Raw genomic sequence first — 17,871 nt, 5'->3', positions numbered from 1 at the left:
AAACTGACACCTTTTTTACAAGGAGTCATGTTTGCATAGACCGCAATACCTGCAGTCATGTTTGCATAGACCGCAATACCTGCAGTCATAATATGATACCTGCAGTCATAATATGACTGCAGGTATTGCCGTCTATGCAAACATGACTCCTTGTAAAAAAGGTGTCAGTTTTGTTGCCAGATAGAAGGGTAAAGAACCAATTATCATATTTTTACTGGCAAATGAGGTTCCCATAGTGTAGATGCTTGCCCCGAGCTCTCATACTCTGATGGTGCATTGTCTTTGAGTTGTGCGCCTTTTGGCGTCATCTGGTCCAACCCATATGAGACTAGGCTCTAAGGAAAGCTGTCTCGGGTGTGGATCAATCAACTTTAAGGACAGTGCACATTATCAGAGTTATGTTCTTTTGTTTGTATTATGACTGCAGGTATTGCGGTCTATGCAAACATGACTCCTTGTAAAAAAGGTGTCAGTTTTGTTGCCAGATAGAAGGGTAAAGAACCAATTATCATATTTTTACTGGCAAATGAGGTTCCCATAGTGTAGATGCTTGCCCCGAGCTCTCATACTCTGATGGTGCATTGTCTTTGAGTTGTGCGCCTTTTGGCGTCATCTGGTCCAACCCATATGAGACTAGGCTCTAAGGAAAGCTGTCTCGGGTGTGGATCAATCAACTTTAAGGACAGTGCACATTATCAGAGTTATGTTCTTTTGTTTGTATTATGACTGCAGGTATTGCGGTCTATGCAAACATGACTCCTTGTAAAAAAGGTGTCAGTTTTGTTGCCAGATAGAAGGGTAAAGAACCAATTATCATCTTCAGCACTGTCAAGCGTAAGTGCATTGCGTACATTAAGCTACTGTGTGCAAGTGAACAAAAAGAAAGTAGTTTTTTTCTCGGACCGGAATATGCAACCCTGTTAGATGTGTTACCTCAAGGACTTCGAGGTTAAATGAGAGCTTATCTACTTCATTGCAATAGCATTTCATCTGTTGTACTCCCAATGGGCATCACCTCGTGCCTTGTCAAGTTCATATTAGACAAATTGACTTCATTAAAATCAATTTACATGTAATTATGTTTTAAAATTGTTATGCTTTGGTTTACTACCAAACAATTACTGACAGAAGAGTCTTTGTTAAATCAGTGATTGCAAAGTTCAAACAACCTTCAAATGCCAAACGTTTTGAATCCATATTGTAAAATGCTTTCTGCAATCACAGTAGTCAAACACTTTTGGCTACCCTATCTTTCCACTCTGAAACAGGGACATCACCTTAACCGTGATCCTGCTATGTCATTTTAGTAAACAAAACATGTTGTTACACGGTATGTAAGATGCACATTGCATAATTTATCTTCAACACAACCGTGTTGATGTGGGATAAGCGACACGGATGGTCACCATCACCTTAAACCGTTTCTGGAGTCAGTCCACCTGGCTTTAAGAACGTTTTGCAAGTCGAAGGAAACCGGAGTAACCGAAACCTCATGCATACAAACTAATAAAATGCAAAGGTAATCACAGACAGGTTCACAAACTCACTTACAGGTTCACAAACTCACTTGCTGTCCTGCCAACTCCCAGCCACCTTGCAGCTGAGCTGATGCTAGTGTAGGGACAGTGCGGAGAGCACGAGACAGTGCGTGTGTGGAGACAGTGTGGGGGTAGGGGCAGTGCGTGGCCAAGTGGTCACGAGGGATAATTACAGGAGGGAACCATCGGGAAAGTTCGGGATTGGCCGAGACAATTCGAGAAAAGGGGCGTGGCCGGGGGCGGAGCGAGGCCACGCCAGGGAAATATAAGGCGGCGGGCGAGAGAGCTCGGGGCTGCCGTGGGATCGGGATGGACTGTCTCCACGCCGTTGTTGACGTTGGGCCATCGCTGTCTCTGCGTCATCGCTGTCTTCGCGTCGTCGCTACTTGGGTGTTGTCCTAGCCCATGTATCTGTATGTTATTCTAGCCCAAGTATTGTAGGATACGAGACCACGTTATCCGCGCGACGTGCCTTAATAAATAAATAACAAAGACAAGAAGTTGTCCGAGAGTTATTACACTCGTATTTCACAAATTTGCACAATCTAACAAACTTTTGCCTCCAGAGTGCTGCATCTCAGGCATTCGCCACTGCCACTTTTACAAAGTGTGGCAAGGGCAATGGCTACGGTCCCAACTTGCTAAAGGGGTAACGGTGGCGGGGCAGCTCGGACGTTCATGTGTACAGCTGAAACTAGGATGCGGAACCAGCATAGCCGGGAACGTGCTGTGCAAATGAGATGAAAGCGAGATGTGCTGCACTGTGTGGGGTGCTGCGGGACTGGGGAGACTTTGCGATATTATGAAGCTACTGGAGCGATGCACTTTTAAATCTAGATTTAAATCATCTAGATTTAAAAGTAATTTGTTTCAAACAGTTTTTTGTGTATAGTTTATCCTCCCACACCTCCGATTAGCATGGTTGGCTATGTACGGTGTGAAAGAAGTACAATATACATACATACATAGACACACAGACCTGCAGCTTTGAGGCTCCTCCCTCGATGAGGCCACACATTATGGCCTCCACCCGCTCAGGGTCACGGATGTGCACCGTCCGCTTCTGGAATTCAGGCATCTGTGGATGCATGGGTGTGGTGGGGGGGCCAGACAGACAGTACCAAAATCAAGTTAATACATCTTGATGCCCTATATTTAGCCAATCAAGCTAGATGGCACTATAGTTGAAGTACTGGACTCACTCGGAAGGTCTAGTCTCGATTGGCAAGTTGACTCGTCTCATTATTCACCAAAAAATTTATAAAGAGTACCATTTTGTGGAAAGTCAACACTGCTTACATTTATGGGAATGTGTAATTTCCCATCATTGGCTCAAGGCTATCAAAGGAGGCAAGTGCCACCCCTAATGGTATTTGCCATTGAAATGCATGCCAAATCTTAAAATTGGAAGCATGTTGACCAGTGACCAAACGATTACATTATCTGAAGAACTAGGTGTTATTGAACAGTTACAGTGGAGCATGATCGTTGAACGGTGCATATAAAATTAAAACGACTAGGGGAAATGCAGGCGTTATTAAAAAATTACAGATGTAAAAAAAAGGAAAAAAAGAGATGACAAGACATTTGTTTATTATTTACAATAAAATTGAAACATTACTTTTCCATGTATATTAGGTTGGTAATAATACATTGTTGCTTAGTCGTATACAATTGAAATCAACACAAAGTAGGACTCTCCTGAAAATAAACCTTGACAAGGTCATAAAGTCATCCCATTCAATATCCTTCAAAAAAGACCACTGGATTCATTGTTCAGCAAAGCATCATTATTCAAACTTGTATCCATGCAGATTCTACCCCTGCACAACATGATACAGCATTGTTGATGGTTTAATTGGAACCAGGAAAATAATTGAAATGGTATAAAAGGAATGACTACGTATAATAAATTCCATTAATGAAACAAAACTGTGTGAATATGGAATTAACAAACTTTAAAAGATTGAGCACCCAAATTTTAAGTCAATGAGTGGCTTTACATTTCTACTCCGTAAACAATCAGAAGTTTTTTTGATATTCAACTAAAATTTGTTAGTGGTGGTATATAAACCATGGCTGAGGATACATCACCACCGCTGCTATTAAGAGCCGTAGCTACACGTCACACCCAGGGCTGTGCCAGTTATGCCGTTACACAATTTGGGTGGTGCCCTTCCCCCCTTTCAATGGCTATGAACGTCAGTTACAACCATCGTTGTATCACCAAGAAAAATAATTAAAGTATAGCAGGGTTAATGATAAACATTTTGTTCCAGCCACGAGGCAGTGAATATTGCTCAGCTTTGTCTAGCACAATCCAGGTCAATTTCCCGGACACCTGGCAAAGATTTATCATTTAGCCTTACAGACATTGGAGGCAATGGCTATAAGTGAGCAGTTAATAATGCTGGCATGGTACATAGAGGTGCTGGGGCCCAGCAGCAACACATCCACTGCCGATTATACACTGCACTCGTTAGTAAGTTGAGGATAAATAAACCTAAGGGATACCCTGGACAAAGGCATATACTATTTGCCACTGATGTCCATGGCTGGGAATCCAATCCATGTTGCAAAACACGAACCACTGCGTCTCACTAAAACAAAGATCTCATACTAGTTGTTCAGCTATGCTGCACCCGAGGGCAGCCGTTCCCCACGATTCAAGGGCACGCACGCACAACGCGTACGTTTAGCACGGCAACGCACGAAGGCGTGTCACGACTAGGATGGCCGCTCCAGTCCGGTTTCCCCGATCGACACGGCAGCAGCACACACAGCAGCACAGCGAGCCAGGTACACGCCCGGGGAGGCATCATCACAGCAACGAGAGTGAACTGCTCGCCCAAAGTCCCCGCACAGGCCCGGCTATTCTTAGCAATACATGTGCCTAGCGGGACTGGCAGACGTGTAGATGACGTACTGGTGCGGCAGCCAGAAAACAGAGGCAGGTGCCGTCCAGTGTGGGGCAAGTTTAGTGGCTGGAAGGGCGCTGCAAAAAGCTGCACCATCATTGGCCAGTATAGCAGAGGGGCGTGCAATTTAAAAGCCTTAAATGAAGCGTACAAAGCTATGCTCAGTACCTTCTCCTGGTGAAGTACTTTGCCTGATGGCCCATTTGTGTGGGCCTGCTGGCTACTTCTAATGAAAAAACGTTTACATTTAACATGAAAGTATGTTTCTGCTCAAAACAAGCAATGGAATGGTGGACCATTTCCACTTGTGGCCCCAAGCTAGTTATGGATGTTCTGGATTCCCATCGCGAGTGTTACTGTTGTCAAAAGGACAAACATTACATGCACAGATAATAAGCCGATTTTAACTCACATTTCAAATCTGAGTCGTGGGCTCCATTACAGTGCCAATTAACTCAATTAACAACTTTGCGTTTTATTTACCACAATACTTGTGGTCAGAATGCAAATGTAGTGACATTGGGGATGTCACTGTGTGGTGCCGGCCCTGGAGGGCCATGGCGTGCGATGTACTTACATCGTGGACAGCATCGTGTGTGTTGCAGTGAGGCCGGCTCTAGCAGAGCACGGTGTACGATGACTGTCATCACATACACCCCGTAAGTGGGTGTAGTACCAGCCCTAGCGGGACTTGGTGAGTGCTGGGATAGCAAGGGCACCACGCATGGCGTGCAAGTGCAGGCTCCCACAGGAGGGAGCGAGAGAGTGTCAGCCAAGGGACAGGGTTGCCCCGGGCCATGGCACTCTGGTTGACCCCGTAGGCACGCGATCCGGAGTGTCCATAGAGAGGCCCCCAGGTGGAGGAGCTAGGGCAGACATGGGCAAAGCACGGCCCGTGGGCCGTATACGGCTCGTTGGGCTTTTTAATCCGGCCCGCCGAACTTGTCCAAATATTATTATTAAATTAAATTTTACCTTCCTCCTGTAATGCCCCCATTTCCCCAAATAGATGGCGCACTTTGACCGGGAGTGTGGTGTTTCGGGCTCTAAAGGGCACATGATCTCGCAATGCATTGTGGGCCGTCAGCGCCATTTTCAGGGTTTGTTTACATTGCTGAGTTAGATAAGGTGCTCCCTTTACTTTTTCGCTTTGCCCTGTGAGCCCTTCTGTAAAATGAGAGGATCAAGGAAACTAAAAGTGGACAATGAGTGCCGAGTGTTTAACACGGAGTGGACAACAAAATACTTTTTCACTGAAGTCCAATCGAAGGCTGTATGCCTGATATGCCGAGAAAATGTCGCAGTTTTCAAGGAGTACAACATCAGCCGTCACTTTGCTACGAAGCATGCTAACTACGCTAGCAAGCAGTCAACGCAAGAACGGGCGGCTACGGCTCAGAGGTTGGTGGCTAATTTGCAGATTCAGCAACATTTTTTCACCGACAAACTGCGATTCAAGAGTCAACTACCAAGGCAAGTTTTTTGGTGGCATTCGAAATAGCAAAGGCTAGCAAGCCTTTCTCCGAAGGCGAGTTTGTAAAAGAATGCATGGTACAGACAGCAGACATCTTGTGTCCGGAGATCAAAAGCAAATTTGAAAAAGTCAGTTTATCACGCAGGACTGTGACTCGCCGTGTGGAACTGATTGATGAAAATATAGCCAGTCAATTAAACAAAAAGTCTGATTCCTTTGAATTATATTCACTAGCACTGGATGAAAGTACGGACGTAAAAGACACTGCTCAGCTCCTCATTTTTATCCGAGGCATTGACGACAGTTTTGCGATAACAGAGGAGTTTTTTTACCATGGAGTCCCTGAAAGGAACAACGCAGGGAGAGGACTTGTATAACCAGGTATCTGCTGTCATCGAAAGAATGAAGCTACCTTGGAGTAAACTTGTCAATGTCACAACGGATCGATCGCCAAATTTAACTGGAAAAAATGTTGGGCTGCTGAAAAGAATCCAGGATAAAGTGAAAAAGGAAAACCCTGTCCAGGATCTTATTTTCCTTCACTGCATCATCCATCAGGAATCCCTGTGTAAGTCTGTATTGCAGCTTAATCATGTCATGAATCCAGTCGTAAAACGTGTGAACTTTATACGAGCAAGGGGACTTCAGCACCGTCAGTTTATTACGTTCCTGGAGGAAACTGATGAGGATCATCAGGACTTGCTGTACCACTCTCGTGTCTGCTGGTTAAGTTTGGGGAAAGTGTTATAACGAGTGTGGGAGCTGAAAGAGGACATCATCGCATTTTTGGAGTTGATGGGGAAATCTGACGAATTCCCTGAGCTAAGCGACAAGAACTGGCTTAGTGACTTTGCGTTTGCTGTGGACATATTTTCACACATGAATGAGCTGAATGTGAAACTGCAGGGGAAAGATCAGTCTGTTCACGACATGTACAAACATGTGAAAGCCTTCAAATCCAAGCTCACTTTGTTCTCCGGACAAATTGTCAACAAATCTTTCGCTCATTTCCCCACACTTGCCATGCAGGAAGAGGCACCGCGAAACGCAAAAAATACAGCAAATCACTTGAGGACCTGCACGGAGAATTCTCTGATTTTGAAAACATTGAACAGTCACTTCAGCTGGTGTCCTGTCCCCTGTCACAAGACCCTGAAACCGCACCACAGGAGCTGCAGTTGGAACTGATAGATCTTCAGTCTGACTCCGTCCTAAAGGAGAAGTTCAACTCTGTTAAACTGAATAACTTTTATGTTTCACTTAACAGAGCCACGTTTTCAAACCTCCGGAGGACTGCACAGAAGATACTGACTTTGTTTGGCTCGACTTATGTGTGTGAGCAGACATTCAGCGTCATGAACGCCAACAAAGCCCGTCACAGATCAAAGTTAACGGATCAGCACCTCAGATCTATCCTGAGAATTTCCACAACCAAAATAACTCCAGACTTGGATGCACTGGCAAAAATGGGAGATCAACAACACTGTTCCCACTGAAACTGATGATGTGTTGCTGCAGCGAGGTTGGAGCCAAATCTCCGACACACAGCCTGCGTGGCTGCTCTAACCTGTTAATGTAAATAATAAAGAAGTTCAAGTGAGGTAATTGGTTTGGGCGCAGGCCTCAGATGTTTTCATGATGTTTGATCAGTCACGTTACGACATGTTTGTTAAATTGCCTTGCAAATAAATGCTTTGCTACCTGTTAAAGGCCAAATCCTTCCATGTAATTATTTTTACATGTCCTTTATATTAGTTCACACAAACACTCCATCCATCTGTTCCTGGCCCGGCCCCTCTGTTAAATTTTAGAACCCATTGTAGCCCGCGAGTCAAAAAGTTTTCCCACCCCTGAGCTAAGGGGTGATCACGTGTCCGGGGAGAGCTCTCGAGAGGGATCGAGCAAAGGTGGGCGGGGCCAAGGGCGGAGCTGGCCCCGACCCGGGAGGATATAAGGTGGGTCCCTGGGAGGGACCGGAGTCGCTACGTTCTGCAAGCTGGAAGATCCACGTTCTACATCTGAAGAGACACCAACACGTGGCCGAGGACCCGAGTACGGGTCCGGTCCGTCGTAGCCATAACTCCTGTATGGTAGTGTCGTTAGCTGGGTGGTCACCACCCTAGGCTGTATCTGGTAAAGGGGCAGCTATCCCTTTTGTATATACGTGTTGTGTAATAAATGTGTTGCCTCTGAAGAAGAACGTCTGCGACCCAGTTGGACTCACTACACAAACAAAAAACTCTGATAATATATGCATTGTCCTTGAAACTGATTGGTCCACACCAGAGAGAGTTTTCTTTTGAGCCTCATCTCAAACGGTGTTAGACCAGAGGACACCAAAAGGCATACAGCTCAAAGACAATGCACGATCAGAAAAACCTATTCTTATATTTTGGTCCTGGCAAAGGAGGTCCCATGATGTATGATACGTTGTATGATATTATATATACACTTGGCTCTTTGCACAACTCATGGGTACTGTGGCTTTTGGTCTGTTACAGGTTGGCTACCCCTGCCCTAACGTAATAACTGCTCAACTCGAGCTATTAAAATGCTTTGATATTTGCATTGCCTTTCTGCTGCTGGCCTTTTGCCATTCTCTGGTCTAACACTCGTGAGACAAGGCCATAAAGAAGGCTGGTGCATCATCTTGGTTCTTTCGGTAAAGTCACATAGAAGGGAAATAATAAAATAATAATAAAACATAATAAAATAATTCTCATGACGTTTCGGCCACAACGCAAGCAGCCGTCCTCAGGTGAAGAACATTAAAGCATTACCATTAATGCTACCCCTATCCCCTCCCTTTGATGCTGCTAATCCTGCATAATGCACGGGCATAATATGACTTTGAAACCCCCCGCCCACCTCCAATGCATTTCACAAGTAGTACTAATCCCATATCTGCATTTCCCATAAATATGCTAAATTCCTCTTCATATGCAAATTCTTTTGTCAGGGCACTCTTCCCCCTCCAACCCAGCTTAAATATACGCTCCAAGCCTGGGGTGTTTCATTCAGACGCTGTCTTCCCGACAGACTTGTTCTTCACCTGAGGACGGCTGCTTGCGTTGTGGCCGAAACGTCGTGAGAATTATTTCATGTTTTATTTTTATTATTTTATTATTTCCCTTCTACGTGACTTTACTGAAAGAACCAAGATGATGAATCCCTGCAGTCACGAAAGCTTTAAATCGAAAAAGGCTGGTGCAGGCCAATCTGTTTCAAAACAATGTATATATTAATTATCAGAGCATGTTTATTTGGCTTGTTTAACCACAAGCATTTGTGATTTATACAGACTTCATGCTTTGTAATAGGTGTCTATTTGGTGTTTGAACATCTTAACACCTGGGTTATTGCCAGGTAATGCCTATTCTTTTTCCATCACCCTACAGTAATGTTTTCATTAATTGTCAAGGGGCAAACTTCATACGGCAGATTTGATCCCTGTGTGTTGAGTATAATAATCAATTTAGATTGATGAATACATAAATTGCACCCAGGTCTCTCTAAGAAGAGGCAATGTGTTTCATGCAACTCAATGGATCTTCTGATTAAAGATACAAACAATTATTACACAAAAATGGTAACCAGATGTCCCTTTCAAAGTGTGTCAATTTAAACGACCTGACAAAGCTAAAACCCTACAAAAAAGACGTTGCCTTTTGCAGAGCCGTGTAGTTAAGGAAATAAATATCAACGCAATCATAAATGTAAGAATACCAAGAACATGGAGAAACTAGGGTGGATGCCACCTTCATAATCAAAGGAAACAACTTCAAGGGGAATTCAGCTGTAATTTAAGCACATCAAGGCATAGATAAATGGTGATGCACATGATTTTCTGGAAGCAGATGAACAATTTTAAATATCCCATACAGCCTTACCTGGAAAACGAGCAACATTACACTTAACGGAATTATTGATGCATTTACATTAATTCAAGTCATTTTTTTCCCACAAATGACTGTGGAGGATGGCAATCATCTCTGATGGTAGCCAAGAACAAACTCCCTACAAAATAAAAAAAATTAATTATCAGAAACGGATACATTACTAAACTAATAACGGTGAACATTCAAATATCACCAATTTGCAACTTTCCACATTAAGCAAAATTAGATCTATAGTCCCCGAGATGTAAGCGTGGCAGAATTACGGGATTTTACACAACGTTATTTTAAACCGCCTATGACTAAATCACCAGGAATGCACCCGATCTCGTCAAGTCTTGGAAAATAAGTAGAGATGAGCTAGGATAACGCTTGAATGGGTGACACGTACACAAACAAGTTGTTATATGACTTGCGCAAAGCTACATGGTGGTCAGTAGAGTATGTTAAACCAAAATTAAAACTGGTACATTGCTAAGGAGGTAATAGACCCACAAAATTACAAGCGAGTCAGTACACATACGAATGAAACAGCAAGTACACCCAATGAGCTATCAAATCGTTTACTTATTATCAATTAAGCCAACGCAGTATTATCAAATAATCTGTTCAAGTACAAGGTTGCTCAGGCATCACTGTGAACTTTGAAAGTTACGGATCACAAAAACCTTTTCAGTTTTTAACTATGTACTGTTGTACCGACTCTTTGTAGCCACTAATAGCGAGGGATATTCTGTAACCAAGGTGAAGAAGGCCACAAACCATAGGTTCATTTTCAGGTGAATGATTAAAGCACAAACCAATTTATGTAAAAGCCATTGAATTCTGAGAACTATACTTGGACGGCCGTTTATTTCATGGGGAATGATAAGCCTCTGCTCATACCCACAAGATGTTTAATCTTGTAAAATGTGTTTGTTGGAAAATGGCATCATGCGAGACAAAGACAACATTTGGATCACCCACAAAGCAGTGCAACCCTTCACGTTAGAGAATATCCCATGTATGTATGATTAACTTATTTTGCACAATACGTAGCCAACCGCGCTAATAAGAAGTGCGGGGAAGGACAAACGCAACCCAAAAAGCAGTTCTAAATGAGTTTTCAATTTAGATTTAAAAGTGCATAGCTCCAGTGGCTTCCTAATATCGGAAGAGCACTCCAGACGACCGCAGAAGAGCATTTGAAAGTGCGGGATGCAGTGACCGTCTTTGTTCGATGGCTGGTCAAACCCATGGAAGTGGATACACACCTTTTGACAAATCTTCAAGTAACCTATGGTTCACATTGTAGAGGGCAGCACTTTCCCAGCCACACAGACAATGAGAATTGTGTTTGTCACATGACACCTCCAGGAATGTAGAAATGTACACAAGCTCAGGGTCATTTCAGCAGGGGGACAGTAACAGTGAAATAGGGTTGGACACTTTTAGATTGTCACCCATTTGGCCAAATGTTCACAACACAACTGCCAAAAACTAGTGAATAAACGGCTGAAAGCAGAGCGTAATCTGCTGGACAGCATACTTGTGCTTCATAGGCAAAATGAGAGGGTGAGAGCATTCATGTTATTCGACAAACAGCTATGTCTTGGCGTTATCCAGCCCACAAACCAACACCACATGGCTCACACTTGCATGCCTGGCCTTGCCTGATCAAATGCCTGTCATGGCAGGCAGTCAGACAAAATGACAGGCAGGGTAACAGATGTCAGTTTGGCAGATGTAGCTGTGCTAGTCTATAGACAGACATACACATATAGGTCGTTAGACAGGCACGGGGACAGAAAAGAAAACAAATAGCAGCGAAACTAAAACTTGGAACAGTGACAAGCGAACAAATAAATTACAAGAAAGCTAAAAAAACAGATAAGGAAAAAACACTAGAAATTACTAAAACGAGCGCAGACAGGGTGTGGTGCATTGTCTGTGTGCTGGTGCACAGCCAGCGAAACATGTGGGCAATTACAACACTAAGATATAGATGGATAGACAAACATGGGTACACACTGGATACAGACCCGAGCAACACAACGTATATGGATATTAAATTGATGCGTGTACATGTACATGTGCAAATACACAAAAAAGCCCCAGACATAATGGTCTGACAAATAATACTGTACGAGGCTACCAACTGACTATGGTACAGACATATGGACACAGAATGCAGACCAAACAGGATAGACATATGACAATTAGGACGCGAACTGGGACACACACAGAAACACTGACACGGAGACTTAAAAAACTCTGCAGGCACATGGGCTCAAGACACGTGGACAACAGAATCCTAATCTTTATTTATTCTGGAGAAATCTGATCAGCTATTAAGCTCTTTTTCACATATGTCCAGTAGGGGTTGGGTCAGAAAGCCACAACAGGTTTGGGGTTACGGGCATCGTTCGGGTACGTGGACAGATAGCAGAGAACACGTGCACAGTAAACAAAAACGAGGCCACAGAGACAGACGCATGCCTCAAACCCATGGAAACACAGGGGCGGCCCCATTTGAAGCATGCCCGCAGACAAACTGATAGTATTTGGTGAGCACTCAATTGTAGCACAAGGTGTTGTGCGTCTGTCAAGGTTGCATGGAAACGCGTTATGAATCAAAATCGCAATTCATCAGCAACCTTCAAGACCAATCTACTGTTTGATAGAAGACTCCTCCAAAAGCAGTAGTCACATATTCTTGGTTCTTTCGGTAAAATCACGTAAATAGAAAAAAAATAGATATATATTTAAAATGTAATAATTAAATGTTACAATTTTTTTATAATAAAATTTTATAATAAATTGAAAAGAATAAAAGCAGAAAAAACCCACGACATTTCGATCGCAAAACAAGCGGTCTTCATCAGGCGGAGAGAAAAGAGGGGGAAAGCCTCCAAATGTAGCTGCTTATAAGGGTTCCAAAGTGAGTGGGTGGGGGAAAGAGTTGTGCAAGTAACACGAGCTGCGGAAGCAGTGCGCTAATGCAGGAGCAAAACAAAGGGGGAGTTGGGCAGAGGTGAGCTTGTGCAGCGCAAACAGCATGGGCGGGGCAACCAGCGTTAATGTAGGAGCAGACAATAGCGGGGGAGGAAGGGGGCAGAGGACAGGGGGAGAGGGGTTGGGCAGAGATGGGGGGGAGGGGGGGTAGAGATGAGGGGGGGCATTGCACCTCAATAAACCCATTCACACTGCTGACAGTAGAGGTTAGCAAGAAAACACAAATCAAGTCATGACCAAGTGGTTGATGACATCTTTCCAATGATTGCCGAGTTTAAAACCGTCGTCTCGGTTGATATTGTGTCTGTGTCTGTATATATGGATGGCTTCGTGAACAAATCTTTGTTGATAGCCAGTTGGCTTGCAAAGTACCATCGTTTTAGAGAAATCAATTTCTTGAGCCAGCCGCATTAAAGTAATGATCAGCCACGGCAGAAGTATTGGTCCTGTCGTGTTTCAAATCTGCCTTATGTTCACGAACACGGTCCGAGACATGTTGTTTGGTTTCCCCAATGTAACTGCTGCCGCAGATACAGCTCAGTTTGTAGATGCCGGGATATTGCATGTCAGGAATCTTGTCCTTCACAGATGGGATCGGGCCACGAATTTTTGTGCACTGTGTTAAATCGGACCTGGATCTTGTGTTTGTTCAAGATTTTGGAAATCTTTTTGGTTATCCCTATGTAAGGTAAGGTGATGGTTTTTATTGGGTCTTCAGATGGCTCCTTCCTCACGGTTGGCGTGATGGCTTTGCGGATTATGTAGTCAGAATATCCATTCGCCTTGAGAGCCTGGTGACGCGTTTGAGTTCACTGGTCAGGTGTTCATGGTCGGAGATACATTGAGCTCTATGGTAATTATTCTGGGATGGATGGTGGTGGGAGTCAGGTTTTAGGTAGGCATATGTACGAGTTGCTTTCCTGTAGACAGTGTCCCATTGAGCCATCTGGTCTCTTTTTGATTTGGACATCCAAGAAAGGTAGCATGCCATCCTTTTCTATCTCCATGGTGAACTGGATGACTTGGTGTATGGAATTGATGTGGTTGAGGAATTGTTCCAGAGCCGGTCGGCCATGTGGCCAGATGACAAACGTGTCATCCACATACCTCTTCCACAAGGACAGGCGTATAGTGGATGCCTGGATGGCGTCCATCTCAAATTTTTCCATGAAAATGTTGGCCACAACCAGAGATAAGGGAGAACCCATTGGTGTGCCTTCAGTTTGTTTGGAGAATGTTCCATTCCAAGTGAAGTATGTATTGGTGAGGCAGTGTCTCACCAGGGCTGGAACATCAGCATTCAGTCCTTGTTGGACCTAATCTTCAATTATTGCAATGGTATCGGGCACAGGAACTTTTGTGAACAGAGAAACTACATCGAAAATAACGAGCAAATCACCCACCTAGGGACAGTGAGATGTCTTTAAATGACGATACCAGCCAGGTGAGCCGAGTTAAGAACAGAAGAGGTGGTCTTACCAGGGAATGGCTGCAAGGTCTCAGATAGATATCGGGCCAGTTTGTAGGTGGGCGAGCCATTGGTGGAGACAATGGGACGAAGGGGTGTACCTTATTTATGGATTTTTGGTAAGCCATATCGTCTGGGTGGTCTAGCAGAAGGTTTTAAGGAAAACCGTTTGGTCTGTTCCAATTAATGAAGCTGAATCAGTGATGATACTGTTAATTTTTGTAACGAGGCAGTTGGTGGGATCTATTTACACATTCCTGCGGAGGAAGCTGGTAGGAACGTTGGGTTGCTCGGTCAATGGCCAGGGTCAACGGCGGCGTGGTGTATTCTGCAAATATGCCCGACTGTGAGGGCGGGCACAAGCCGGCGTCAGTAGGTTAAACGTTGAGTTTTATAAGGGCACCACGGTGTGACCAGCCCCTCCCCACCCAGCCCCTCCCTACCCAGCCCCACCTTCCCCACCCAGCCCCTCCCTGCGCGACGGACACAATAATCCCCTGTAGGCTGGTGTAACCAGGAAGTTCCTACCAGTAAAATTTTTGTATAGCTACCATAATTAAGTAGGTCCTGAATTTTGTTATTGTACACGTTTTTGTCCATGATGACCGTGGCATTTCCCTTGTCGGATGAGAGGATGACGATATATTCCCTCTTTTTTAATTGGAATAACTCAAAGCACTCCTCCTTACTGATGTTTCTGACTGGTATCTTAGCGCTTGAGGGTTGCAGCGATTTCAGATCTTGTCACGTCTGCAGCGATGTGTAAAAACCCTTAAGGGCTACATCGACCTGAGCAATAATGTCATCCACTGGTATGTGCTTGGGGGCGACTGCGAAGTTCAATCCTTTAGCCAAAACCTACTTCAGACCATCGGAGATTGGGCTATTACTCAGATTGATAACAACCTTGTCAAGGTCTAACTTTTGAATGTGTGGATCGGAGGTTGAATTTGTAAATCAGATTATCTTTACATTTAGCTGACATCGTGGCAGCTGATGAAGCGGTCATGTTATCTACATGTTCCCAATCAGATGTCGACATTTTTTTCTGTCAATGTTAAGTGTGATTTCAAGAGTGTCTTGTCTACATGATCGAGTTCAGTGCGGAGCAGTCCAATTCTCTCAGAGATCAGGGAAAAGCTTGCTCTAAACAAAATTCGGTTGGCATTGGAAGATGTGACAGCAGCAGAGGTTAGTGTGAATGAAGTCGGTATTACCTTAGGGTCGCGGCATCTCTTCAGAAATGTGAGCGACTAAATCAGATGAACCAAAAAGATTTCCAAAATCTTGAACAAACACAAGATCCAGGTCCGATTGAACACAGTGCACAAAATTCGTGACCTGATCCCATCTGTGAAGGACAAGATTCCTGACATGCAATATCCCGGCATCTACAAACTAAGCTGTATCTGCAGCAGCAGTTACATTGGGGAAACCAAACATGTCTCGGACCATGTTCGTGAACATAAGGCAGATCTGAAACACGGCAGGACCAATACTTCTGCCGTGCTTGATCATTACTTTAATGCGGCTGGCTCACATGAAATAGATTTCTCTAAGACGATGGTACTTGACAAGCCGACTGGCTATCAACAAAGATTTGTTCATGAAGCCATTCATATATACAGACACAATTTCAACCGAGACGACGTTTTAAACTCAATAATCATTGGAAAGATGTCATCAACCACTTTGGGTCATTACTTGATTTGTTTTCTTGCCAACCTCTACCGTTAGCAGTGTGGATGGGTGTAGCGAGGTGCAGTCCCCCCTCCATCTCTACCCCCCCTCCCCCCCTATCTCTGCCCACCTCCTCTCTCTCCCCCGTCTCTGCCCCCTTCCACACCCCCCCCCCTTTGTTTTGCTCCTGCATTAGCGCGCTGCTTCCGCAACTCGTGTTGCTCGCACAGCTCTTTCCCCCGCCCACTCACTTTGGAACCCTTAAAAGCAACTACATTTGGAGGCTTACCCCCTCTTTTCTCTCCGCCTGATGAAGACCACTTGTGTTGCGATTGAAACGTCGTGGGTTTTTGCATTTATTATTTTTTTAATGTATTTGTATTTAAAAAAAATAATTCAATTGTACTATTTGATTTTTTTGTGGGTTTTTTCCTGTATTGTTTTAAATACTTTTTTTTATGTTTTTGTTTTCTATTTGTGCCTTTACCGAAAAAACCAAGAATATGAATTCCTGCAGTCACGAAAGTTTTAAGTCAGTCGTCAAATCTCTCTCACTTGTGTCATGCAACTTTCCAGCTGGAAAATGCACACGAGCTTGATGTGGGTATGTTGAACTGTTTCCACACCCTACGCAGTCAACCTTGCTAATCAGATTTCATCGCTCTCGGTCGCGTTTGCCACTGCCACGTTGGTCTCGATCACCGTCCACCATCCCTTACAGCTCGGTGTCTTGCCAACGTACTTATATTCGCAGTAAAAAAAATATCACGATTAATGAACCCAAATAATACACATACGTACAGAGACTCGCGCGTGCGCACACACACACACGTAGTCACAAAGACGGACACACGAGGCAGGAAGACACTGGGACACAGGCACACGTGGCCATAGGGGCACAAGGACACAGGAACACGTGGCCAGAGACACAATGACACAGGCAACACGTGGCCATAGAGACACAAGGACACAGGAACACGTAGCCATAGAGACACAAGGACACAGGAACACGTGGCCATAGAGACACAAGGACACAGGAACACGTGGCCATAGGAACACGTGGCCATAAAGACACAAGGACACAGGAACACGTGGCCATAGAGACACAAGGACACAGGAACACGTGGCCATAGAGACACAAGGACACCCAGGGACGCAAGGAGAGCCATGTACGCAAGTACCCCAGAGACACAAGGTCACCCAGAGACGCGTGTGGACGCTCTTCGAGACGCGGAGGAAAGAAGGGAACAACAGCACCGCGCCTTCCCCGTCGCCCACCATGTCTATGATGCGGCCGCGCCGGCTCCGCCGCCTGGAGCCCAGGTGCAGCTGCGCTAACGCCGCGGCCCCAAGCACCAGCAGCAGCGCGGCCCCAGCGCCCACGGCGGCCGTGGTGCGGTTCATGAGCGACGGGCAGGCGGCGGCGGCGGTCCGGGAGTCGAACCCCGCGTTGCAACGAGTTCGGCGGGCAGCTGGAGTCGATTAATCGGTGTTCCTCCAGTTGTTATGCGATTCGGCGGATCGATTCCGGTTGGATTTGTTTTTTCGCGTGGCCTGAGTCGTTTGCACGCCGATTCGCGGCAGTGCGCGGCTTTACGATTCCGGAATCGAATCTCGCGCGCCAATTCATCTGCGTTGAATCCAAGATTTGAAGCTTTCGTGACTGCAGGGATCCATACTCTTTGGTTCTTTCGGTAAAGTCACGTAGGTATACAATAAAATAAATCACGACGTTTAGATTGCAACACGAGCAATCATCATCAGGTGAGAAAACCACAGCAATAATGTTTTTTTTTGCTTAAGTGGGAGAGAGATGCCGTGGTAAGAGGTTATATAGGTAAGAAAGGGGGGAGGAGCCAGGAGGGAGAGAGGGAGGGGGGTAGGGGGAGATAGCCCTCGGCAA

The 17,871-nt window shown here is 44.9% G+C and overlaps 1 protein-coding gene across 3 annotated transcripts in view; it reads right to left on the bottom strand.

Moving 5' to 3' along the window:
- Positions 1-17,450, bottom strand: part of NT5C3A (5'-nucleotidase, cytosolic IIIA) — a 29,791-nt gene extending 12,341 nt beyond the window's left edge. The window contains exons 1-2 of one of the 3 annotated variants that reach the window (XM_078859393.1): positions 17,247-17,450; positions 2,518-2,616 (exon numbers count right to left, since the gene is read on the bottom strand). In XM_078859393.1, the coding sequence (XP_078715519.1) occupies positions 2,518-2,616; positions 17,247-17,372 (225 nt within the window). In that variant the 5' untranslated portion in view covers positions 17,373-17,450. Of the gene's footprint in view, positions 1-2,517; positions 2,617-4,231; positions 4,486-5,033; positions 5,093-17,246 lie in introns of those variants that run through there. The other 2 variants (XM_078859394.1, XM_078859392.1) reach the window with 2 other exon arrangements.
- Between the last annotated feature and the right edge of the window lie 421 nt (positions 17,451-17,871).

The sequence above is a fragment of the Lampetra fluviatilis genome, chromosome 1 (assembly GCF_964198595.1).
Source record: "Lampetra fluviatilis chromosome 1, kcLamFluv1.1, whole genome shotgun sequence".
NCBI classification, from domain to species: domain Eukaryota; kingdom Metazoa; phylum Chordata; class Hyperoartia; order Petromyzontiformes; family Petromyzontidae; genus Lampetra; species Lampetra fluviatilis.
Note: the sequence above shows the minus strand (reverse complement) of the source record. Positions and strands in the feature narration are given on the sequence as shown.